General features: G+C 41.3%; 1 protein-coding gene across 2 annotated transcripts; it reads right to left on the bottom strand.

Moving 5' to 3' along the window:
- Positions 1-54: 54 nt before the first annotated feature.
- Positions 55-19,618, bottom strand: limd1a (LIM domains containing 1a). 2 transcript variants are annotated; one of them, XM_042424561.1, is made up of 9 exons: positions 17,724-19,618; positions 17,301-17,327; positions 12,915-13,016; positions 6,900-6,967; positions 5,677-5,739; positions 4,748-4,878; positions 3,781-3,832; positions 2,744-2,812; positions 55-1,709 (listed from the first exon to the last, which is right to left on the bottom strand). In XM_042424561.1, the coding sequence occupies exons 1-9, from the start codon at positions 18,961-18,963 to the stop codon at positions 1,581-1,583; spliced, it is 1,881 nt and encodes a 626-aa protein (XP_042280495.1). In that variant the 5' UTR covers positions 18,964-19,618; the 3' UTR covers positions 55-1,580. The 2 variants fall into 2 exon arrangements, with proteins under 2 accessions (XP_042280495.1, XP_042280497.1); XM_042424563.1 differs by lacking the exon at positions 17,301-17,327 and having other exon boundaries at positions 17,724-19,616.
- Positions 19,619-25,191: the final 5,573 nt, after the last annotated feature.

Below are 25,191 nucleotides of genomic sequence, written 5' to 3'. Positions count from 1 at the left end.
AGGTTTGTTAATGTATTCATTAATGTAATCTAAAAAAGAGCCAGTGGAAGTTTGTCCTATTGCAATGCATTTATTAAATATCTTCTTTACAACAATCATACAGAACATAGTTAAATGCTTGTTCTTCATCTTAATCTACAGCTGGCTATGAAATTAGGTCCTCAAATGACAAGCAACTTTAGTATTAAGTTAGTAAACTCCAGACAAGACATGAAATACGTTTGGATGGCAAAGGTAGGCAATCAAAAATGTACTCCCCACTGCAAATCAATTTAGTATTTAAAGGGTTTTACACAAAAATCAAAATGAAACAAAAGTAAATGAATATAGGCCTACAATATATATCTTTTTAAAATATACACTTTTTTGCAAATGTAACAAAATACATTAGATATAAAGGCCTGATACCAACCTCTTCATAGGTGCATAGAAAACACATCTATCTCTAAGTGCTTACAACAGATTGCAGTTTGTTTTTACTTCAGAACAATAAAACCTGGCTATCCTCAGCATTCTTGGTCACATGTAACACAAGTCATAAAATGTTTTGTATGACTGTAAAAAGATATGCCCTAAGCACATAAAGGCATATTAACACAGAGGATAATAATGTTTCTATGAGATAGTTGTGTTAGAAAATTATTATTCGATGTAATTTATTGCAACAGTATTTGCATATGGAAAATGAACACTACTGGTTTTGTGTGCAGGTCGACTAATGGAGGCTTTTCACAGAATGTTTGTGTACTTGTCTATTTCCCAACATGGCCACTGGTGACCTCTGAGAGGAAAATTACCACTTTCTCTACAGCAGTGACTGGTTAAAAATGAAAAAGCAAGAAATGACTGTTCTTCTGTGTACTTTTAAAAATATCACTGAGACATCGATTTGTTACTTTAGTTTGTACATTATTCATATATAAATACATTCTATGCATGTAGAAACTGCTGTTCTCCTTCCTGCATCCACAAGCATCTGTGAGAAGCCTCTTTATCGTATATCGATCAGACTCCTGACTGAACCATTATTATCAAAATAGAAAACTGAAATATTAGGTACCTGTGATTTGTGTCACATTCCACAGTGGACTTTGCATATTTTTTATAAACCATCTCAGGAACATTTCTATAAGAACCTCTGGACAGATGGTTTATAGATTCATTTTGAATGTTAATTTCACAGCAGAAGTGTGAAAGTGAAGTTGAAGGCACACAGTATTGAAGATGGGTGGACAGTAAGATATTTACACAGCCAATGCGACTAATATTTACACGAAATAATCATATGGCGACACTTCTGCAAAGTCAGTATGCAGCAGGTATATCTGCATTCAAATAGGGCTTTGGTGTATTTCGGTACTTCATTATTGGGTCATAACCTCTTTAGGTGTTAATTATGATATTCTCTCACATAACGAAAACTTCAGTAACATTCTGGTCAAACCATTGTATGATCTGATGCATTAAATCAATCAATCCTCTACAACAAGAATTGTACAAATCTTCTCCTGCTGCCAACGTTCACTCTTTGGCAGTTCCTCCAAATATCCACCAGGTGTCTCCCTCCACCTGCGTTAGTATTAGTAGGAGGGGTCGCTGATGGAGGCGCCGGGCTCGATGTGCTTCAGGTGGCAGGAGTGGCAGAGAAGGTGGCCGTTCAGAGGGTAGCAGCGGTGACCCTCCTCGTCATTCAGCTCCATCTTACAGTCCTTGAAAACACAAAGGAGGAACAAGGATGAGACGTGTCTGCTGAAAGGTTACGTGAGCTTCAATAGAGGATAATTGGTCTCATTTTTGCTCAGTATCGACCTCGTTTTCTACAGCTGAAAGAATGGACAGCAATAATTGCCTTGAGAGCATATAAATACAGCATTTAGAACATGTTATTTTAACTATTCTCTTACCATGTACTTATCTTTTATTTTATTGTTGTCTTCAATTAATTCTTTTAAAGTAGGCTTTATTAAATACTTTTTTCTTTCTAATCTATTATTGTTTATTTAATCATTTATTTTATTTACATTTTGATTTTACATGTATCTCCTTGTATTTACCATCCTGTGCATTTCTCAATCACTTGTAAAGCACTTGTATGAAAAGGGCTATACAAATAAAGTTTGATTGATTGATTGGTCGATTGTTTATTTCTACATTTCTAAAAAAAAAAAAAGGAAACTTCTTATTAGTAGTTTATCTCATATCTGTGCATACTAAAAATCAAAAGGCATGCTGTGGTTGGTCGAAGGATTTCTTTATCTGCCTAATGGTTTACAGTTTAGAGAGAAAAAACTGCTTACAAAGACAAAATTCTCCTCTTTCAACAACCTGAAAGACTAAAAAAAAACACTAGAAGGACCCAACGACTCAACAGTTAAACACTGTTTTAATAGCGAGCTGCTCCTCACAGCTCACTGATCTTTCTTTTCATGAAGCTGAAAGAACAGCAGCTGTCAGTCAGCCTTTAGCAACAAAAACAAACAGAGAAGGCACTTGAGTAAAATGATGAGATAGTGATGATGAGGTGTTGCATACCTGCTCTCCTCAGCAGTGTATAATTACCGCAGAGACTGTGATTAAGATTGGGGATCTACTCATTAGGTATTTCTCTTAATGAGACATTCAGGAGGGCCCTGGCTCTGAGCCACTAAACATATTTTCAGATAACTCAAATGCAAAGCTTCATTTTTCAGTCTTGTAACAGAGAAATCTGAGCTGTTTTTTTTGTTGTTTTTTTTTTACTCACCTCACAGTGATAGCATTCCACGTGATAGTCTTTGTCCATGGACACAACTCGAATGGTTTCATCAGACCCCTGATAAGAAATTCAGACAGACAAATGCAACTGAAGCCAATTTCGCCAGAAGACACTCCAACGTCTTATTCTCTTCAACTTCTCTCAGTCTGCCAAAAGCTTCAAAAGATCAATCAGAACTGTGAGCACACCGAAGTGAGCCAGGAGCTGAATTGTCTGTACTTTCATCTGCTCCTCTGCATTACAATCTTGGAGCTCAAGTGCTTGTCACTCGTGCCTTTGAGCATAGACCATCCATGTTTTTATCAGTGGAATTCCATTATAGTTTCTCAATTTACTATTAGGAAACAAGAACTCATACTCAGAACTATCGTGAAAACAAAACGTACTGAAGTGCACGTATAAAGACACAAAAATATAGCAGTTATGAGCCCAAGATTGCAGCAAATAGTATACCTCCTGACTATGAATGCCCACACAATGGAGGTGTTTCATCATGTGTTACTGTAATCTTTCTTCGGTTACAATATCAGCCTGAGAGGGAACTCCCCTGAACATCCATACAACAAAAGCTTACATAAACACACACAGCAGCCTGAGCCCTGTATACCTAAACAGACACAAACAAACACACACTACCTCTCCTCTAGATACCGGCCTCACTGAAGGGGGGGGAGGGCAGGGGACATTCCAGCAAAGTCAACTCTAATTTTGGACATTTCTTTGCTTTTGCCAGCATGTCCTGCCTGCGTGTGAGCCACACTTCTCCCTACTATCCTTACACTCTTCCTTGACACTACCTCGCGCTGTTTTGACCTGTTGTCTGGTGGAAAATATGGACATCTGCTATTTGCACAACTAAGTTCTGTGTTTGCGTCATAGCGTGAGCTAATATGGATTTATAATCGGAGTTCCTGGTGGTTGAAGGTCCACAGGTGAAGGTGAGCAACGTCTAGATGTCATTAAATAAAAATGCAGTGATACAGGGAGACGATATGAGTCCAAAACACAGGCTGATGTGAGCTTACCTCTGAGGGAAGGATGGGCTGGTTACAGGCTGCACATTTAGGGGCAAGGACCCTGGAGGAATGAGATGGAAAAAAAAAATGATTCATAGATTTTCAATTCAGTTCATCTGAATTCAGATTCACTTCATCTATAAAGGTTGAAGTTCATATTTGATGTCCCTCTGTCAACCTTTAAACTTTTGACCCCCTCTCTCCTTTTTTTCCTGGCTCTGACTAGATTCAAGATCCTGATTGGACTAAGGAGATGCCAGGGTTGCAGATGTGCTGGCTTTCCCTCAAACACGTGACTCCCCCAAATCCAAAAACCGAGTAGAAAAACAAAAAGCAAAATGAATTCATTATGTCCACACACATGGCTGGCACCTGGATGTCTGAGGGGATAACAAAGGGCCTCTCAGTGCGGACTGGCATGACTGTGGCTAAAAGTCAAACACACGCTTCATACACAATAAGGTTTGTCTGCTTTAATCAGTGGAGAGAACACGTGGCTCCTGTCGCACAGCGATCGGCTGTGTGCTTGGTTGAGCTGTACAAGCTGTCCCAGCAGGGAGAAGAACAGCTGTAACTGTAGAGCTGCTGTTGAGGCTCTACAGGTGCTACTATTGATAAATGACATTTGAATGTAGTTTCTACAGGTACAATGTTTTCCTCACTCACACAAAAACTTAGATTTTTCACTCAGAAGTTAGAAGCTCTGTATTTTTCCCGACATTACAGAGCATGTTACTGTTGAGTTTGGAGGACAGGAGCCGTGGCCAAACGCCATTCTTCACACCTCTAACAGGACAGTGATCTTTCCTCCCTCCCCCCTCCTTTCATCCCTGACTACACTTCTCATGTGTCTGCCACTCGTGGCAGAGAGGAACTTTCAGTCAACCCGAGCAGACCTTCTCAACCTGATCCTGCGGGGACTCCAGATCATGTGCTTGTGTTCTTTTGAACTGACTGTGTAACAAGTGACACTCACCTGTGGTAGTCTTTGACACAGTAGATCTTATTTTCAGTGTCCACAGTGAAGGGCACTCCATCAAGGCTCTCATTACAGATGACACAGCGGAAACAGCCGGGGTGGTACGACTTCCCGAGGGCCTGCAGGATCTATGAAGAGAAAAATGAGTGAAGAATATAGGACATCGATACTCTATTTTCTTCTCCCATTACCATTTCGTATTTCCTCGCTATTTGTATCCCACAGAATTACAATAGTCATTGTTCTAAAAGAAATCGTTGCTTTTAGAAAGTATGAATCTTTAATGATCCCTGCTGGTATATTGGGTCATCACAGCAGCTGAGAATAGGACAAAGCCATGAATAAGTCCACTGAGTACTCAGGATAATATAACAAGTAATCACAACTACCAAATAATACTGAAAGACAAACACTGCAATTAAATGAAAATACTGTCTTCACTAGCAAATCTGCGATGGCGGCAGATTATTGAAACATGTACATAACATACTGAACATATAAATATATTAACATTCTCAGTGACTGTGTCTAACAGATTTCTGCTGTAACATAAATTAATTCTAAACAGATTACGTCTGTTAAATGTGCAGACGTAAGACGTCATCTTCTTTATCTCTGTCGAATGGAGAACATGTGTAATCGTGTCGTTAAGAGAAATCCTTCATATACTGCGAAACTTCCTGACTTGTGTTTATGTATGTTTATGTGTGTGTGTGTGTGTGTGCGCGTGTGTGTGTGTGAGGGGTAAGAGAAGCGCATACAGAGCCAACACTTCCTCCTGAGTCTTTATCCAGATGTAGCCACAGAAAGCTCATTTAGGATGAAGTAACTCAAAGTTTCTGCTGAGATCACCTGGCTCTGACCCACACACACTAACACACACACACACAATTACACACGGCTATAAAGACGTAACACACACTTACCATGTCCATGATCAGATGTCCACATGCGTTGCACTTGTCCGCAGACTGCTGGAAACCAGAGTACTTTAACAGAGAAAAGATGACAGTGATGTCAATGGAATTAGTTTTTTTAATAGATGATTACAATTTCTGACTCTCTGTTTAAGACTGAGTCTCCCAGGCAGAATCCTAAAGTAGCCTATGTGGTTTAGCATTTAAAACTGCTTCTTAAAACTGCTTAAAATCACTCCTTTTCCTCTCTGAAAACAGCATCCCTACAGCCTGTAAAAAAAATCATAATAAGTACAGTTTTCAGCTTTATGTTTGTTGAATTTGCCAGTTAGAAAGTCTTTCACATTCAATATGTCGTGGTTTTTGATATTTAACTCATACAGAATGAGAATCAGTGAGCTTTATTATTTGTTATGTGTGATCAGGTTCAGTGAGGAGAGGCCACACACTAACAGGCCTGGCAGAAGAGCAGATATAATTAACAGCACATAGAGGGAGCAGGGCCAGAGAAAATTTAATTCAGCATGATTTTTTTAATTGAGCAACTAAGAGCTTGTGGTGGAAAGGCAATTAGATGAGGTGTGACGCGGAGAGCTACTGACTGAGTACAAGTAGGAGCTGGGGAAATACATGCAGCAAACAAAAAAATGATTTAGAATGGATTTCCTATGAAGCATGTACGCTGCATGTACACTGACACTGGCTGCAAAATGTGTTAGCACATTTTCTCAGGGGGTTTCAACTGTATTAAAATATGCATTCTGAAAATTTCCCGTTATTGCAAAGCACATACAGTCATATTGTACTGGTGTGACTGGTCAGACCGCCCCCTCCGCCCTATTAACCATAGCAAAGCAGCTTCTCCAATTACCAATCTCCGTCCAGTTCCACCCAAGGGAGGCAACTGATATGAATCATCTGCAGTAGATGCTGGAAACTGGGCCATAAGGTCAAAGTCTCTAACCTACATTTTACATGTGAGTTGAAGCCTGACAGATTATAGGTTGTATTTAAGGAAGTAAGAGACACGTCAGAAATGGTGATACAAGGAAAAAGTGATGACCCCTTGTTAATCATGAATACAGAGAGATACGTGAGTCAATAGAAATGTGGGCTGGGTGAAAGTGACTGTAGCTGAGAGACTCAAACCATTTTAAAGTTGCAACAATGGCTTTAAGAGCACATACCCCTGTAGAGGAACACTGAATATTGATTGTGTATTGACCACTCACCAGAAAGTCCTCTTCGCAGAAAACCTTCCCTCCAACATAGTAGAAAGCCTTCCCCCTCAGCCTTCGACCTGCAGACAAAAAAAAAAAAAGTCCATTTGTATCATTTCACTAAAGCGATACACAGCATGACCGGCAGCACCTGTGACTCTCAAAAATGTCCTCTCAGAAAGGAAAACAAGTTTCCATTATTGAATTATGATAAGTAGATTTGAGCGGGCTACAAAATGTAAGTCGATGATACAATGTTGAAGTGTCTTAGTGGAAAATCTTGCAAAGCCACGAGCCCGGCCTCAGAAAATAGTCACAGCACTAATGCATAAAAGACCATGGTGATTAATTACAGCCATTCAAAGGTAATGGGCCCTCTTGCAGTATTCATTATATCCTGCTGAATCCCGGGCAGATAAATCAAATACACGGATCTGTGGTGTGCTGGTGTCTTAATATAATATTGCTGGAACACAGAGCAGGCTGCAGTCAGACAGGGAAAACATCTGGATCAAACACATGTGGGGAAAAAATGGTGATTGAATCCAATTACTAGACAGGTGCAACAGATTAAACACTCTGCTCTATTATATTTCATTGCAACAACAGGCCAAGACCTACAACGACCCGCTATTCTTCTTCTTCGTTCCCCTCTGGTGTCTTTCCACGTGCTGGGTGTGCTTCCTGTCTGTCTGTATGTTTTAATAGCTCTATGGTCTGGATCTGGATTCTCATAGCAACACACACACACATATACACACACACCAAAACCTCCTAGCTCACTTTACATAGCTATTCTTGCCCAGGTCCCACAGGAAGAGGGAACATTCCTCACATTTTCGGAGTGGGGAGGTGAGGGAGGGGACAGCAGGGGAGAGGAGGGGTTAACCTTGGTGAACAGGAGCCTTCTTTATCTCCCATACTCCATCTCATGCTCTGTTTACTTGATTACTTGTGTCCAGATAAAAACCAAAACCAAAGCAGCTTAGCCACTGCGAGATTCACAGTTCATGCTAGTTAACTGAAGATCCCCTTTCAGACATGTTTATAGACATAAAAAAACTCCACTTCACTGAAAAGTCCATTCTCAGTGTTTGTGCACTGGAGGCTTAGAGTTTCCTCATCATACTTATGTAAGCTGCATTCTGGACCACGACTGGCTTCCAGACTAGTTGTGATGTCACAAATCATCCTAGTGGGTATATGACTTAAACTCAGATTTTCGTTGAGCTCAGAGAAACTTTCAACTTTCAGTAGATGAATGTGAAAACAAACTATGTACATTCATCATTCTGCACAGTGAAGCTCAAACAATCAAGTGAAGTAACAAGAAGCAAAACACATTTTTAGAGTGGAGGGAGACTTTGGGACGAAGAGGAAAGGTAGTCATGGGCATTATCACAGAATAGCACATTTTACAGGGCTTTGATTCATTTTCTTGAGAACACTGACAGCCCACAAAGTAGTCAACAAAATAATTTTGGCACATAAGGTGCATAGTGTGTTTGGGAGATTTGACAATATATACCATGGGTAAATATGCATTTGTCAATTATCAGAGAATTGGACTATCATGTTTATACAGTGATAGCTATCCCATTCATATGTCTGGGAGAATTAGGCTATTGAGCAATGTTGCAAATAACTTACCAGGACTGCTTTATGGCAACACTGGATTTTTATATATTTGCATCCATGTGATGAAGTAGATATTTAAAGGTATACTATGCAGGATTTTCCTAAAAAAAAACAATGTATGGACTCACAAAAATAATCATCATCACAAGTGTGTGGCGGTGTATGTATCTACAGAGACGCCCTCTGCCTGTATTTTCTTATTATTTTGCTGTGTTCGGGATGTTTCTGGGCGTCAACCTCTGGGCAGTGGGTGTGTAGCCTCCAGCCAATAACAGCACGCAGGGTGTGAGATCGGGACTCACTTACATCGCTGTCTCCTTCTCTCTCCTCTGTTCTCTGAGCCACACACACAAACACACACACACACACACAGAGCAGAAAGGCCACAGCGGACAGGATGACGCGTGGGCTTTGGCTGCATTCACACAAAAACCGACAATGAGGTACCTCCCCACAGGGTTGTGCGGAGGTGTGGACGTGTTTATTTGTGCTTAACCACCGTGAAACAATCAGAAAATAACATTTCATTATTATTCTCGCAACGGCGTTCCTAATCTCTCTCCCTTTCTCTCTCTCTCTCTGTCACTCTGGTTTCGTTGAGCTGGGGAGGATGGGACGACTTTGAATGTTGTGTTTACAAACACCAACCGACAAATCCTGCATAGTATGCATTTAATTTGCTGGATTAACCAAATACAGACATTCCTGTCTGGTTATTTTATTTCACTAAATAGTTTATCAATTGATAACCAAATGTACTATTTCACAATATATACATATATTGATATTATGATATAAAATTACAAATACTGTGATAGAGGATTTTATCTATGTCACCAATGCATAGAACATTGATATGAATATTCTTGCAAAATGAATAAAATGACTAATAAGGGAGACAACAAGTTCTTTCTTCCCTCTACTAAAACTCCTACTGCTGTCTGTAAATTACTTGACAAAAAAACACAACTGAAACCTCATGATTCATCTTTTCAAATCAACAGTACATGAAATTCTCTGAACCAATTACTCACAATTACATTATCTGACTTTAATAGAATAAAAACGGTCATGCAGCAAGCGAGGTCTGGCCAAGACTCACACAATAACTACCGTAAGAGGAGACAAGTCGTTTTGATTGGGCCAAGGTGTGGAACTGGCCTTGGGTAATTACTGACAGACAGTCGTTTTGGAACTGTGTCCATTAGGACGGAGTGAACGATGAAGGGGATGAAAGTGAGATATGGGCCATTCCTCTTCTTCACATTCTTCATCCTGTCTTTTTTCCCAGTGAGTCAGAGAGGGAAGGCTCTGAGCTTTAGCGAAAAGATAAGAGCTTAATTAAAGTCAGGAGTCAGGGACGACTGTTTGAAAAGCACCAGAAAGGACTGTGACTATTGCGCTTTCATAAAAATGTAAAATACCTGAGCCACAGAACAAAACACAAGGCCATTTTCTAATTAAAACATTCTATGAATCCCCTTATGTAATCCCATTCAAAAAATAAGGAATTCACAACGACCCTGCCATGACTTCCTAATCGTGCTGCGACCCTGTTCTTTCCTGCGAGTAAATGACTTAAGTGAGACATCTCAGCAGAAGCGCCATATCTCTTTTATACCGATTTCACATTTGGAGAGTGTTTACTCTGAGATTCAATCTTACCAAAAGTCATTTCCTGTCCTGCTTAAGATATCTATGCTATGTTTAATTATCAAAGAAAAACTTGCCCTGCGCTTAGAAGAATTCTCTCTGGTAGTCTGAACACATTTCTCTGACTGTGAGCAGCACCTGGAACATTTGGTCAAGGCCCTGACAATCTAGCCAGCAGATGTTAACATACCACTGGATTCAGAACCAATCAGATCCTTGTTTGTATTCCCCAAAGCCTGCAGACTGGTTGGGATAAAGAGCTGATGTTATGAAAGCAGAATCTGAGAGGGGGTCTGTGTTCTTGAGTTCCTTACAAACCCAAGTCACACCTTGCGCTGCTGCTGTGTGTGGGCCTCTTAGTATTACAAAATGACAAAAAAATCTGTGTGAGAATCTCATATGAGGAGAGGCAATCGCTTTCTTTTTACTTTGATTTCCACAGATTGTTTGAGTTGGCTACTGTGTAACCCAAATCCTCTGATGAAAAAGGAGAGCTTTCCTCTCCAACTGGAATTGGGTTGTACCTTAAACTGTTTGTAAACTGTTTGTAAATTATTAGCCTGGAGCAATGCCCCCCTCCCCACGGCAGAGTGCTGAATCCCAGACACGCAGACTGAGCTCTCCCAGCGAGCAAGAATGTTCTCCTGCCTCACAGGAGTCACCTTGAGGGAACTGTACGGAGGGGATGGGAGGAAGTTCACGACCATAAAGACTTGTTATGCAACTCTGCAAGTATAACAGACATATGGACATAGAGGTTTTGGAGGAAGATGAGAAGGGACATCTAATATAAAGGCACTAAATGTATATTTGTATGTGACTTTGTGTCTGTCACTGTCTGACTGCATCCGTGTGCTCGTCTGTAGTCGTGCTGCAGGTTTACTATGTTGATAAAAGCATGAATACATATTTATGAGTATGTACATGTCTGCTCCCATTGAATGGTCTCCCTGTCCCGCACTGTACTCTGGTGCACCCAGCTGACATAACAGCACCCACTGTCCTCCTGGAGCCCGGCCCATTGAGGGCCCCTACGCCTGCATTCCTCCCCAGCTGAGATGCTTTTCCCTGGGGCCGCTCACAGCGAGCACAACCTTTATGCCCTCACATGGAGCCAGCTATGAGAGGTATGTGGTGTGTAAACTCCTCTCTCCCCCCACTTTAGACATCAGCTTCACTCTGGGTCTCCTCTTTTTCATCTCCTCTCTCATACACACACATACACACACACACACACGAGGGAGGGTAAAACAAGAGATGTTAATCATACATTTGGGGGCGTAACCAGCCAGGTCAAAGGTGCTGCAGAATAATTGGAATGAGCAGGGGTCAGCACACTGCCACAAATACTCCACATACCCAACATCTGATAATTGGGACAGAGATTTTAATTGGCTGGAGCGGTGAGCCAGGTTGTACTTTGACTATGGACTTGCACTGGTGTTCAGGCATGAAGCTACAGGTCAGCCATACATTGAACAGTGCAGCCAGGGTGTCTGCAGGTGCCTAATTGGTCAGGTAAACTGTCCAAACTGATAAAGTGGCCAGTGACCCATGTAGCCAACCAGTACGAGGTGCTGCAAGTCACTTTTGCTTTATTCAGGGTTTCCACACCTTCTTAAACATCCAATTCAATGATTTTTCAAGGATTTTCCAGGCCCAATTCCCTCAAATTCAAAGACCTAACAAGGCATAGTTTGAGATACGGATCAAGGTTAATTCCCATTACATCACAGAATTTTAATAATGAGAACTAGCAGGCTTTACAGAAGCTCACAGACTATGTGGTCTCTTGCCTTCTCTAACACTGCACAGCAAAACAATATTCTATTCTTGAACAAAATATATAAATTCAAGCACTTTCAATGGCCCATGTCTATTTATGTCTACTTTCAAAAACTTTCAAGGCCTTGATTTTTTTTTGTCTGAAATTCACAAACTTTCAAGGAGTTTAAAGACAGAGTGAAATGTTGTTGCTCATGGCTAGCTAGCAGAGCAATATCTTACTAACAGGAGTGTGTTTGGATTTCGACTAGCAAAAACTTTGTTTGTAGTTGAGGTCTAATTACTAATTTCACCTACTATCCTCCTCCTGTTCTAACAACGCCGGTGAGGGAGGTGTGTGTGGAGGCTAACAGTCCTCTGCAGCTCCATCTCTGTCTACAGCTCTGTATCACGCTCTAAGTCACACCCACCTTTGAGCAATCCTATCACATCTGTAGGATTTCATTTAAATCCCTCTAATAAATAAACTTGAAAAAACATTACATTACTGAAGCTGAAGACTTTCTAATTTCACTATAACTTCAAAACCCCTGCCATACCCAAGCTGATTCACAGTTTTCAGCATCAATGTCTGCTCTACACAGGACTTGGACACACTTTATAAAAAGTACAAATTATTTCATTGGTTTAGGATGGGGAAAAAAAAATGTGTGCTGCTCCGTATGTCTTTGTGTGGGCTGCAGGAGTGACTGGCACACCCAGAAACCAAACACCAGCAGCACAGGACAGTAATCCCCAAATAATTGCCTGTTTTTGCTCACGGCTGTGAATGACTGAAGGAGAAGGTACCACTTTCATTCAAGAAAACAGGGTCTTTGGCAGCCTGTTAGTCGGAGGGCGATATGAGCCTTACATGTGAATTGACCAAGGAGAGAAGGTGAAAGTGAATGGGAGTAGTGAAGGAAAACTGTGTGTGTGTGTGTGTGTGTGTGTGTGTGTGTGTGTACTTACTGCAGGCACTGCAGGTGAAGCAGCTGTCATGGTAGAGGCTACCCATGGCCTGGCAGGCCTGGTTGGCTCCGTACACTGCTTTGTTACATTTAATGCAGACTCCTGGAACACAACACAGAATAGCAACAAGTCAGAAAAGTAGCAGGACAACACACATTTACTCTAAATATGATGTAGTCACACATTATAGCAACTCATACTGAATCAAAGAATGAACCTGAGATAAAAATAAAGACTCAGTGATACAAAGTTTGATGTTACTCCAACACACTCTAGGTTAAACTATTAATTTAAGTAACAGGATGAAGGCCAATAGTGTGGAGGCTCTGATCCAGATTAAACCAGGCAATAACAATGGAGAGAGAATCACTTCACATACAGTCAGGAAGTCAGGAAGCTGGTTAGAGGGCTGTATCATCTAAAGGGGAAATATATCCACATTTGCTTATTTGGCTTGGCTCAGAGACTGAGAACTCTGTTAATGAAGACTTTGACACAAATCAACATACACACACACACACAGTCAGTGGCTTGATATCAAGACATTAGAGTCTACTTAATATTGGTCCATTCTCTCCTCTAAGCCAAATCAGATGTGCAGAGAAAATGAAAAATCTCAAAAATAAGAAAGAGAAATGAAAGCCCATAAAACATGAAAGCAAGAGTTTTCTCTCTGCTGTGTGTTGGGTGAAGAATATCAGTTCATGCCTTTAAAATAGCGAATCACATGAGAGCATGCCAGGCAAATTACATAATCTGTCCTTTGACTTTGGACTGCTCATGATCAACACGGGGTTTCTGTGTGATCAGTATAGAACTTTTTTTTTTTTAATCTGGAGCTTCTTAGGATGCAACACTTCTTTCCTGATGCCTGACATGAAAATGTTATCTTAAATCGCTGCCAATTTCCATCCCTCTAAGCACGCACTGTATGACATGACGCGATATGACAACTGGCATATGAACTGTGACAAGTGACAACCCCCATCACCGCTGACCCTGATGGGTAGTCAACAAGCTGCTAAATCAATCGGATATGGTATGATAGGACCATCCAATCATGACGCATTAAGTTAAACAGTAACGACGGCAGTGATGAAGGAAAGAACTCAAGTTTCTCTTTAAGCGTCAGGATGTGTGTGTGTGTGTGTGTGTGTGTGTGTGTGTGTGTGAGAGTGAGTGAGGTTATTTGTGAGTGTGAGTTTTTATAGAAAAACTCCCTGGTGACAGAGAAATAGAGCTCAGCTCAGCACTGGTCCTTCTCGAACACTGACAAAGAAACGCCTGTTTCCACTGTATCCAACACACATCACGCGTCTGCCTCTGCCAAAAACACACTGTTACATTTAATAACCTTCTTCAAATGTTGACTTGCAGTATACAATTGGGCTATATATAATTCAGCTAAGCCTCTCCTAATGCCACAACAGAGGACACATCATCAGGGGCCCCAATGGCTGGAAAGAAGATTTAGAGATAATAGAGGGATAAAATTAGAAAGCAAAAGAATGTTGCTCTTATGTAAGCTATTTTGTTTACATGAAAACACAACAAAAGTACTCATGCCCTCAAACTACTTAAATTAATGAATGAAAGTCCTGCAAATCTTTTGTAAATGCCAAACAGTTTGTGTCAAAGAAGAAACTACCCAACAGAGATAAGATTCTCAGGAAAACAGTACACATAAAAATCACAGCGAAAGGTTTCAGGGATGAACATAGATACTGTACAGTACATCCGGACTTTTTCCAAACCTGACACTGGGCCAAGAACATTTTTCCTTTAAATGTGTTATAGCTAGCTTTGATTTGTATGCCCCATGAGACCCAAAAAAACTGTAGTAAAAGTCCATTCGCTCTTTTCTTTTCCCGTTTGGGACCCAAAAATTCCTTGTTTTTTGTAGCAACCTTCTTGCCAGTTGGGCCACTACAAATCTGCTTTTGGCCAGAGTCCCATATTCCAAAACAGTGTGATTATTCAGGGCACTCGCTGCTTGCTTCAACTGGGGGGGGAGGGGAAGCAAAACACGGAGCCAAAACTTCACCCCCCCCCCCCCCTCCTCCCTTACCTTTCCCAGCTGTCAAAACTCCCAGTAGATGGCTGCTTGCTGACCAAAATGCAACTGGCTGAAAAATAAACCCTTGTCCACACATTGCAGCAGCTATTATGTGTTATTCTTTCTCCAATTTAACCAAAGTATTCAGTTTGTTATTAAATATATTACTTTTACGACTGAGCTAAACATGTGGTTGACTTCCATCTGTAACACATTCACTGCTATGTATGAATGGAGTTGTGTCACCTATGGCATAATTTTCAGACTTATACCACTCTGCACACAGACATACGCCACACCCAGATGTGACATAACATCTAACTCAGACAAATACCACAGGCTATATATTCAGAGACAAACAAGCACAGAGACGTGCACGAGGGGATATCACACACACACACACACACACACACACACACACACATAAGTCAGCCTCCAAAAGCCCGCCAAAGCAGAAGCCAAGGATCCCTGGGAAGAGTTAAGACGAAGCTTTCCACTCAACAGCCAGATGGGATAAATTAATCCTCCATCTTAACACAACACTAAACGCTCAACTCTAAGTGTGTGTGTGTGAAAGTCAGAGGAAGAGGGCAGGCAGAACAGTGGGATGTCCCACCACTCATTTCCCTCTTGGATCAACTTGTCTATAAATCTCACATCCTCTCAGGCTCTTGTGGCCAAGGACAAAGAAGCATCCACAAACTTGTCCCTAAATCTCTCCTGTTTGTCTGGTCACCCATTCAGCCACACTGCAGGCACCCCTAAACTTGTCTGGGACTCCCCTCCCCTTTTGTATCTTAAGACCTCATTTTTAAAATTCCTTGCTCTCTTTCTCCAGACATTCCTCAGTGTTCCCCCGGTGCAGCCATTTGGCACCGGACTCATTTTCCCAGAACCTCCAGCTGCAGTTATGCCAATCAGCACTCGGTTGGGAACTGATGGAGCCCAACCATGTGTATGGACGCAGCTAGATTGGTTAAATATCGTTATGGTGGTATACATTTAGACACAAGGTAACATCATCTTTCAGTAACAGAACCATTTTCAAACATAAATGGAATCTACAACTGTGGAAACACACTAAAAGCATTCAATAGTCTGAAAAACTCATCTTTTTCAAACTTTTCTGTGTGCAACTATGAAGGTCTCCTATGATCATACTGAAGTTTTGTGTAGGAAACTAGCCTACACAAGTTTTTTTATGGCATGAATGCATGACTCAGAGGATGAGCTATGGTCTTGTGGGAAACTCTGTGCAGGAACCGTGTGGGAACATGTGTGTCTGTGTGTGGAAAAAAAAAGACACGCACTGTATTACTTTAAAACCTACACTTCGGCCGATTGTACACCACACTCTCCCACACACCCGTAATATTCACATCGCTGTGCTATTTATGAGCTTTGTCATGACAGTGACGTATGCCAGAACATCTTCCCTTACACACCAATATTAGCACACAGGGGGGCTGAGGAAGGCTGTGAATTACAATCGTGACATTGCAGCAGGAAATTCCTGCAGCGAGAAGGCCATTGTGGGTTGTGTGTTTTTTTGTGTGGCTTTAAACATGATATCAACCATCTCATGCTCTCTCCCCTCCTACTCTTTCTTTTCATAAGCGGGACATCCCGTTTCATGAATGGCCTCGGCTCCAAACACCTGGCTAACACATGAGCACCAGCTTTCTCTACAACAAACACACTCTCATAATATACTGTACATCTCGCTTGTTTACAGTATCTGAAGTGTGATGATGGACAGCCCTGCCAACCTCTCTAACAAGCTTTAACTTCTCTTAACCATGTATGAAATGTAATATTGGATGTCTGAAAAAGAAATCTATTTTAACGCAAGGATAGATCAGGACGACTCAAGTGAGAACGCATGGGCACAAGGAATGACACGAGGAATGTGTTGTCTTAATTAAATCAATCTAATCACCATGGTTGCTTGCTCCTAATCTGCCCCGAGATTCCAAAAATAACAATCTGAGGTATTGGTGTCATTCATTATTATTTTCCCTGTGCGTTTGGTGTGCACAAGCATGCATGGCGTGCCTGCAGAAAGAGTGATGAAGAATGTGCAAGCACAGGTCTGTAGTAATGATGTCATTTAGTGAAAATAGCGAATGCCACTGTCAGCCAACCAAAGTCAACACGGGAAAGAACATTTCAAACAGTCACGCACTAAATGGAGCACAGATCTGACAGAAGTGATCAAGCTCTGACTAATGACGTTAGTTACTGATGTTGCCTCAATAGTGTTCCATTAAATCTCTGCAAGCTGAGAGAAGATGACAGGGCAACATTCTTCTCTCTGGCCTTGGCCCCACCTTTTTCTGCTAAAGGGTTTGTTGTTCCTGCAAAGAGGGCAGACAATGAATCATTTAAAAAAATACGTGAAACAAAATTAGAAAATGATTCTATCCGCTTTCCACAGACAATAAAAAGCCTCCTACAGTGTCTGCCTTTAAGGTCAGGAATTTCATAAGCAAAGACCATCACGAATGTCGTTAAACAAAGACATGAGACAACTGGGATGCCCTCCTAATTATGCCACAGAAACAAGGAATGTGTGTGTATGTGTGTAGACAGGAGAAAGACAACAAAGGGTGACAGTGTGTGTGTGCGAGCGTGCATGCAAATATGAAATCAAAAAACAAGAGAATTCATGTTCAGATCTGTGGGTAGGCGGTTTTGTCAATGAAAGGGTTTACTGTAGTGATCTTGTTGATGTTGGTAGTCTAAAGTCTTACCAAAGTAGTCAGCCTTTGGTTGGGCATCCATTTCTTTTTCCAGTCGCTTTGTGAGGGCTTCTAATTTTATTTCAGCTGCTGAAGGCCCCTGTTCAGGAGGCTGTGTGAGGAGGGACTGGCAGGGTATTTGGACAGACTTGGGGGAGGATGGGACCTCAGCTTCACCACAGACGGCCTGTCCACAGGTGGGTATTTGGCTCTGACCGTGACCCTGGTTGAAACTTTTGGAGATATTGCCAGGGTTGATGACGGTGGATGCGACCTGGGCTTTGGATTGATGTGTTTCAGAAAGTGCAGGCAGGGGAGAGGAAGCCGCCACAGGACCATTCTCGCTGGCAGAGGGTCTTGAAGTCGAAGAAGGTGGTGCATAATGAGCTGCGGGCTGTGTGGAGGTCTGCTGCACGTGGAAGTCTGCTCCTCCTGTGAAGGCACTCAGTGGCAGGGCGGGGATGAGGTCTGGTTTTGGTGAGCCAGAGGGCTCTCCAGCCCATCCAGTGGCTGACCCAACAGAGGAGGTTGGACTCCGGTTTACAGATGGGGTGACAGCCTGATTCTGCTGAGATGGAAGACTGTTGGTAGTGGGAGGTGCAGACTGGCGCTGAGGCGGTTGCTGAGATGTACTGCTGCTCCCTGGCCCAGACAAAGATGGGGAAAGCTGGCTCTCTCTGGATGGGGCCCAGGCAGCCGACTGGCTGGCCGGGTGACGAGCATGTGTGGGCGCACTATGAGACGCGTTTCCTGGGCTGGGGGGAGTAGGGGTGTTGTTCTGGTATGAATGTGGCTCTAAGCGCTCCTTATTATCGTAATTGTTTCCGTAGCCATATGCCCTGCCGACTGGAAGCTCAGACTGAATGCCTGCGTGGTGTTTCTGGCCGTCAAACTGTGCGTACTGATTCCCAGCCGTGGTGCCCGGCACAGGGCCAGAGAGTATCGGGGGCTTCGCTGCCGCTTCACCCGGCTGTCTGTAGCTATTGATGGGCGGCCTGTCTTTGGTGTAATATGTGCTATTGTGACCCCCATTCATTTTTATGGCCTGGTTGTTTCTTGCCATCTCCTCTTGGTGTTTCTGCATGTGTATTTTGGTCATTTTAGAGGCAAAAACCTTTCTCGTCTCCTCAAAGTCGGGGTTATTTCCCGCATCCCTCCTCGTTCGAAATAAACCATCTCTGGATGCTTCGTACATGTTTAAGTCCTCGATAAACTTACTTGCCTCTAGTCCTAAATCTTCGTATTTATCCATTTTGAAGATATTGTGTGAGTGTGTCTGCTCCAACAAAAGTTAAGTTACAAGTCACTAGCTTGACAGAAATGCTAAAAACGTTAAATCACAACAGTCTGTAAAAGAGTGATACTTCCAAGGTGAATTATTAGCTTACAGTCCAGCAGCTCGCAGTCTTGACAGGAGACAGCTGAAACTTTGTCAAAGTTTGTCTCCGTTGTTTCCAACTTTCTCGTCCCTTTTAGTCGTCCGTTAAAAGTTAAAAGTCTGAAACCCGGCTTAGCCTCCTCCTCGGTGAATATCTTGTCCGTCCTTCTAACTCAGCTCTGCCCCGAACAAACCGCCGTCTGTCTGGTTATAAATGTGAGCAGCAGATCTCAGATCCGATAGCCCGGACGACCCCGCAAACTGCCCCCTCCTCCTCCCCGCTTTACAGTCCCAGCAGGGGACCTTCATTCAAAACTTTACGCCTCCGTACGCCGTCGAGAAAAGTACTTTAAAGCGGTTAAAATAGCTGATATGCGGACAATTTTGCGACGGATTGACTGTTAAAAATAGTCTACCGTTGAGAACCAAACCGTGGGATAACTGTAGGAGCGTGAGCCGAACGTTGGGACTGAAAACAGGGAGCAGTTTGTTTTTAAAGGCGCAGTGCTCACATCTAGCGACAAGTCAAAGCCGATTAACTGACTCCTACAGAGTCTTCTTTTAAAAACATATCGAGGAAAGTTCAGTTGCTTCTTTGAGTCAGCAAAAAAAAAAAAAAAAGAAAGAAAAAAACTTAAGCAATATCCCTTTTGCTCCATAAAATTAAAGGGTTGACCTGGGAGTTGGGAGCTTTACTCATGGGTAGAGGTGGAGTGTAACTAAGTACATTTACTCTAGTATGAGGTATTTGTACTTGAGTGTACTTTGTACAATTCAGAATTCATTTCACTACATTTATTTGACAGCTATAGTTCCTTTATTATGATTTTATGTATAAAAACATCAACTTCAAGTTGTCATAAACAGTTAAAAAGTGCAATTGTACATTCAGAAGCAATTAAATGAATCTGCTCTGGCTCTCTCAGCCCTTAAAACTATATATAAATAAGAAATAAAAATAATAGATAGGAAATTCCACAAATAATAAATCACTGTGAGTTATGTAAGTGCTTACTGCTCAGTAATCTAACCGCCTGGGGGTAAAAACTGTCTTTGAGGCTTGTCTGAGCTCTGATGCTTTGTAGGCGTTTTCCTGAGGGAAGGAATGAGAACAGACCGTGTGCTGAGTGGCAATATATATAAAAGTATGGGCCTATCATATGTAAAAGTACTTTTTTGATATTGTATTACTTTACTTTTACAATGCTGCCATTAAGTAGTCCTGCTCAGTAATATGCAACGTTTCCCTTGCTGGCCTAATACTTTAGAGATATGAAAAGCGACAGCTATTTAAGGCAAAATCTTTGATGACAAATGTATATTTTCTCATGGTTCATATTGTCATATCTCCAAACCATACTCTGTCCCATATAGTTAAATGTCAGTCATTTTATTCAATGTTGACTAGTGTGTGGGTCAGAAAATAAATAAATCTAAAGAAAACCCTGTATTTAAAATGTGCTGTACTGTGATGATGTCCATGACTACCTTTCTTCTTTGTCTTAAAGTCCCTCTTCACTCAAAAATGTGTTTCCTTCTTGTTCCTTCAGTTGGATGTTTGAGATTCACTGTACAGAATTCCCCCAATCATCTGTTGAATGGGGGAAAGTTTCTCTGTGCTCACTTTAAATCTGAGTGTACATACAAATGTGATACATTGTGACATCACTAATACTTTGGAGCCAATGATGAACCAGTATGCAACTTGTGTGATGTGGAAACTTGAAACCCCCAGTGCGCATACACTGAGAACAGACTTCAGAGTGAAGTAGGAGACATCTTTAGAAATGAACAATAATTGCATTTTCATATTCTGGACTTTCCAAAGAGGAAGAAGTAATAGATGAGTAGATTTTAGTAGAAAATAATAATTATATGTCATAAAACATGTCTGGAAGGTATCTAACATATTTCTAACATTTTCAATGCAGGGCTTTGAAGTGTAACGTAATGGGTTTTTTTATAAGTACACCACTGCCTATGAGTTTATTTAAAAGGAAAAGTAAAGTAAAGCAAACTTTGTAATATTTCAGAGGGTGAAAATGTTTCACCTGAAATTTTCACTTAAACAGTAAAATCTTTCTTGAAAAACATACTTATTCATATACAAACATACCACACAAAAAACCAATATACATGTGATTATTTTTAACTAGCAAAGGAAGATAAAATGGGTAATTAAAATGTAATCTGTGGCTCTCTGATGCAACTTTTTTAAAGCTTTCCTGGGTATCATGAATCATCTTAACAGTGTAATAAACCCGTATTTCATGTAACTATATTGTAACCACTGTGTATGGGTGTGTTTTACTTGTGGTTGAGGGGGTCTATTTACAGTGCCCGTGCCCTCTCTGTTTTGGTTGAATGACGTCATACATTCCTGCTCATGAAACAAACACACTCACACACAGAGTGACCTCTCCACATTGTGTCCTGACCCTGGCTGGAATATTTGAGACCGAGTTGGGGTACAGTAGGATGAACTCATGGTGTGTATGGAAAAAAAGACTCCATCTCCCAGCAAACACATGGGAACACATTATATTTGTGTCAGGGATGGAGCCTGAGTGTGCGTACGTTTTCTGACAACCTCCAGTTGATGTGAAGAAGTTGAGGCCTCTGGGCTGCTGCTGCTGCTGTAATTAAAACAGAAGCTTTATAAGACACGACCATCTGTATAGGAAACAGTCGCCATAATACAACCTTACCTTCAAGCAAGAAACTTAATCTGCTTACTTCTTTCTCACACATATTTACTAAAAAAACAGTTTAGAGTATTATTGTTGTAATGTATTGTTAAAGGTTTTACCTCCAACATTGATGCTCTCATGTGTTTTGCAATTACTTCATGAAATATCCTTAAAGATGTAGTAACAACAACAACAGGGCTCATTTGGTTTCATCAATTATGTAAACGGCCGATTTGTGTCATTAGCACCTTATTAAAGAAAAAAAAGGATGATACTGATTATAATGTTATTAGCTAATCTTCAATCTCTCCACAAATTCATTTTTACTAATCGATCTTAGAGGGTGGGCAATACAGACAAAAACAAAATCCAGTTCACAGTATTTTTCTGGAGTGTTAATGACGTCAATGATTGACAAAAAAGTCAGTGATGTTTTCCTCAGGCATACAAAGTGAATCATCTTACTCTCATTGAAGTGAATACCTGCTGTTTTACAGCGATATCTGGGGCTGTTATGGAAGAAACCAACATTCGAGTCAGTTTTATTCACTAAACTCACAAGTTTGTCTCAGAGGGCTTCACCATCTGTACAACATACTACACCTTCTACCCTTAGACCCCCAATTCAAAGTCTGCTTATTATACTATAAAGCTTTACATCTGCATAAAAGCATATGAAACTGCAAAACTTAGTAAAATTGAAGTAGAGTAGGAATTACTGGAAGCACCATGAGACTTTTGTAAAGCAGCTGTAGTACTGAGTGAGATATAGCCACTGAGTGCTGCTTGACAGTAACAGTTGGTCTGGATGGATGTAAACAGATGGATTTAACAGATTTTCTTGAAAAAAAAAAGGATTAAAGCTTTGGCAGCAGGTAAAAGTATTAAGATGAGTCATCTAGTTTTGGGTACTGCTTTCTGATAAGAGTCTATAAGTTGTAACTAATGGCTTCATTAATGGTTACTAAATCATTTACTAATGCTTCCTAGATTGGTTACAAGCCATTAATAAGAACTTTTGGGTTGCCAGGTTGTGAAAAATTCCTGCAGCGATTGTGTCAGTAATAAAATCAAGTTATTAATAGCCATTAAGGGTGATAAATCATCACGACTGCAGTTACTAAAAGGCCGAGAAAGAAGTGAATTTTGGTCCAGATGCTCTGCAGAAGACTAGAGGTCAAATTATCCATTGGAGGAATCTTCCTGATGGACTTAAGAGCTGCTGGAGGAGGATATACAATCCACAACCTGACAAACATTTCTCTTTTTAATGTCTTATAACTATAGTTATTACAGAGTGGTACCCACTCTGTAGATCATGTTGAATACAATACATGTTAAACTGTGTGAGTGAATCTGTGAGCAGCATTGGACATGACCTATTTTACATTCACAAAAACGACTGAAAGACTGTTACTATGGAGAGATACAGTAAATAAATGAATAACCTTGGCAAGTGTGGCACATTCACACACATGCCAAGACTTTAGCTTTATCCCCTAAACAATTAAAGGACTTGTAAAAAATCTGCTTATACAGTGAGCTCACGCAAAAAATATTCACGGATGACCAAATTACCAGGCTTGAGGTCCGCCTGCGAGATAATGAACTGTGGCATTACTGCGTCCCCCTGTGAGAATATGCAGCCCAGTCCAGGCCCTCGTCTGGTGCAACGGAGGGTGACTGCGACTGCTTCTGCTTTGCACTCCACCCTTTTTTCCGCCAACAGAGTTTCTCAAGAGGAAGGGGAGTGTTTTTTTTTTAACTCATCAGAGACAATTCATGCTGTACATCTCATGTGTAAGGAGAACTGTGGTCTGAAGAGAAAGTGACTCACAGTCGAATACTGTTGCCTATTCAATGACCCTAGTCGTCATGGAAACTGCAGAGCTGACGAAAAGTGTTAAATGACTCCAGGGGCTGTCAGTGACAAAATTAATTATATGGGGAAATGCATCGGTACAAATCATAGCTCCTTGTACCTAAAATACTTTTCTGGAATATCTTACTTATCTATTTATTCAAACATGTCTCAGTTTGAAAAAAACGTCCCTGGCATTTCTTACCCTCCTAAAAAAATAGCTGTGGTGTTTCTCTTTTCAGTTACACAGCAGCTTGTGCTTATTGTTCAGGCCAGTTCAAGTTCAGACCTGTTTATCAGCTCGTGTTACTATCAAGGAAAGTGAAGAGGGTGTGAAACGAACAACAGAAAAGATATGAAAAGAAGAAAATAGGGGTTAACAGTCACCTCCCATGAATCTAATACTTCTTTCATACAGCCAGTCTGAGATTGTGAAAAAAAAGATGAGTTGACAGATAAAAAGCTTCTGTATCTTTGTATAGTACTCTCACCCATTCCATTTTGTGCTGTGACAGCATCTAGTTAAGATTAAATTCAGAGTCTGACACAACAGCGTTGGCCCTTTGCTCCCCTCCTCTTATTCCTGGTTTCTCTTCCTGTTATTCTGTCTCTCTTGTTAGCCTTTTCCTGTCACCTGATGGTCAGAGATAGAACGTAGAAATATGGAAAAAAGAGAAAAGGTTAAGGGGATCAGTGAGGAATGTTCTGTTTGTCCTCATGTCTGCACATTTTTTAATAAAACTCAAACCTTCTTTTACTTGCATGAAGGGATACAGCATGATTTCATCAGTCACAAGCGGACCATCTTATGCTATGAAAATAAAAAGCTTCCTCATACAGAAGCTGACCTTACAAGTCTGACTAATGTGCATCAATGAGATTCCTTCTTGTTCATTCATATGATACCAGACCACATAACACATGAGACTTTACTTACACAGCTAGCAAAAATCTTTGATTAACAGGAGACATGGGAAAGCTGTGAAAGACAAGTGTTTGTACATATCAAATAACTGCTTACTCACCCAGCCTTTAAAGATAGGCCAGTGGGTGTACACATGGATACATTTCAGTGCCGCTGGCGTGAGTGTGTGTGCTCTGCCACGACAGTGCTAATGGCTGAGTCATGTTGGCCAAATGTTAAAAAGAGCATTGACACAGAGGAAACCGAGCTGATGAATATGCACTGTTAGTGGTGAGGCAGGCACAGTGCAGCAATGGATAAGATCAAAAATCCCTGACCACACTAGGCTCTTGTGTGACTTCTGATGGCGACGGGGTTCAGAGAGCTCAGTGGCAAGTCCAGAAGCCAATCAGCGGCCCATGTATGGTGTTCAGAAGAGCTCTGCGGCTAAAAGTGGCAGGCAGGGGTAAAAACAAACACTGATAAGGGAGGATCATGATTGCAGACAGGCGTAGGGCAGACGGGAGAGGTGAGAAGTTGATGTCCTGGGTGAGATGCTGAAAGTGGTGTTACGAGAGAGACGGGGAATCTGAGCGACGGCTGGAATCTAAAGTGGTGATTGGGTTCATGTTTGATTGTCAAGAGAG

Source organism: Thunnus maccoyii, chromosome 10 (genome assembly GCF_910596095.1).
Source record: "Thunnus maccoyii chromosome 10, fThuMac1.1, whole genome shotgun sequence".
Classification (NCBI taxonomy): Eukaryota; Metazoa; Chordata; class Actinopteri; order Scombriformes; family Scombridae; genus Thunnus; species Thunnus maccoyii.
Note: the sequence above shows the minus strand (reverse complement) of the source record. Positions and strands in the feature narration are given on the sequence as shown.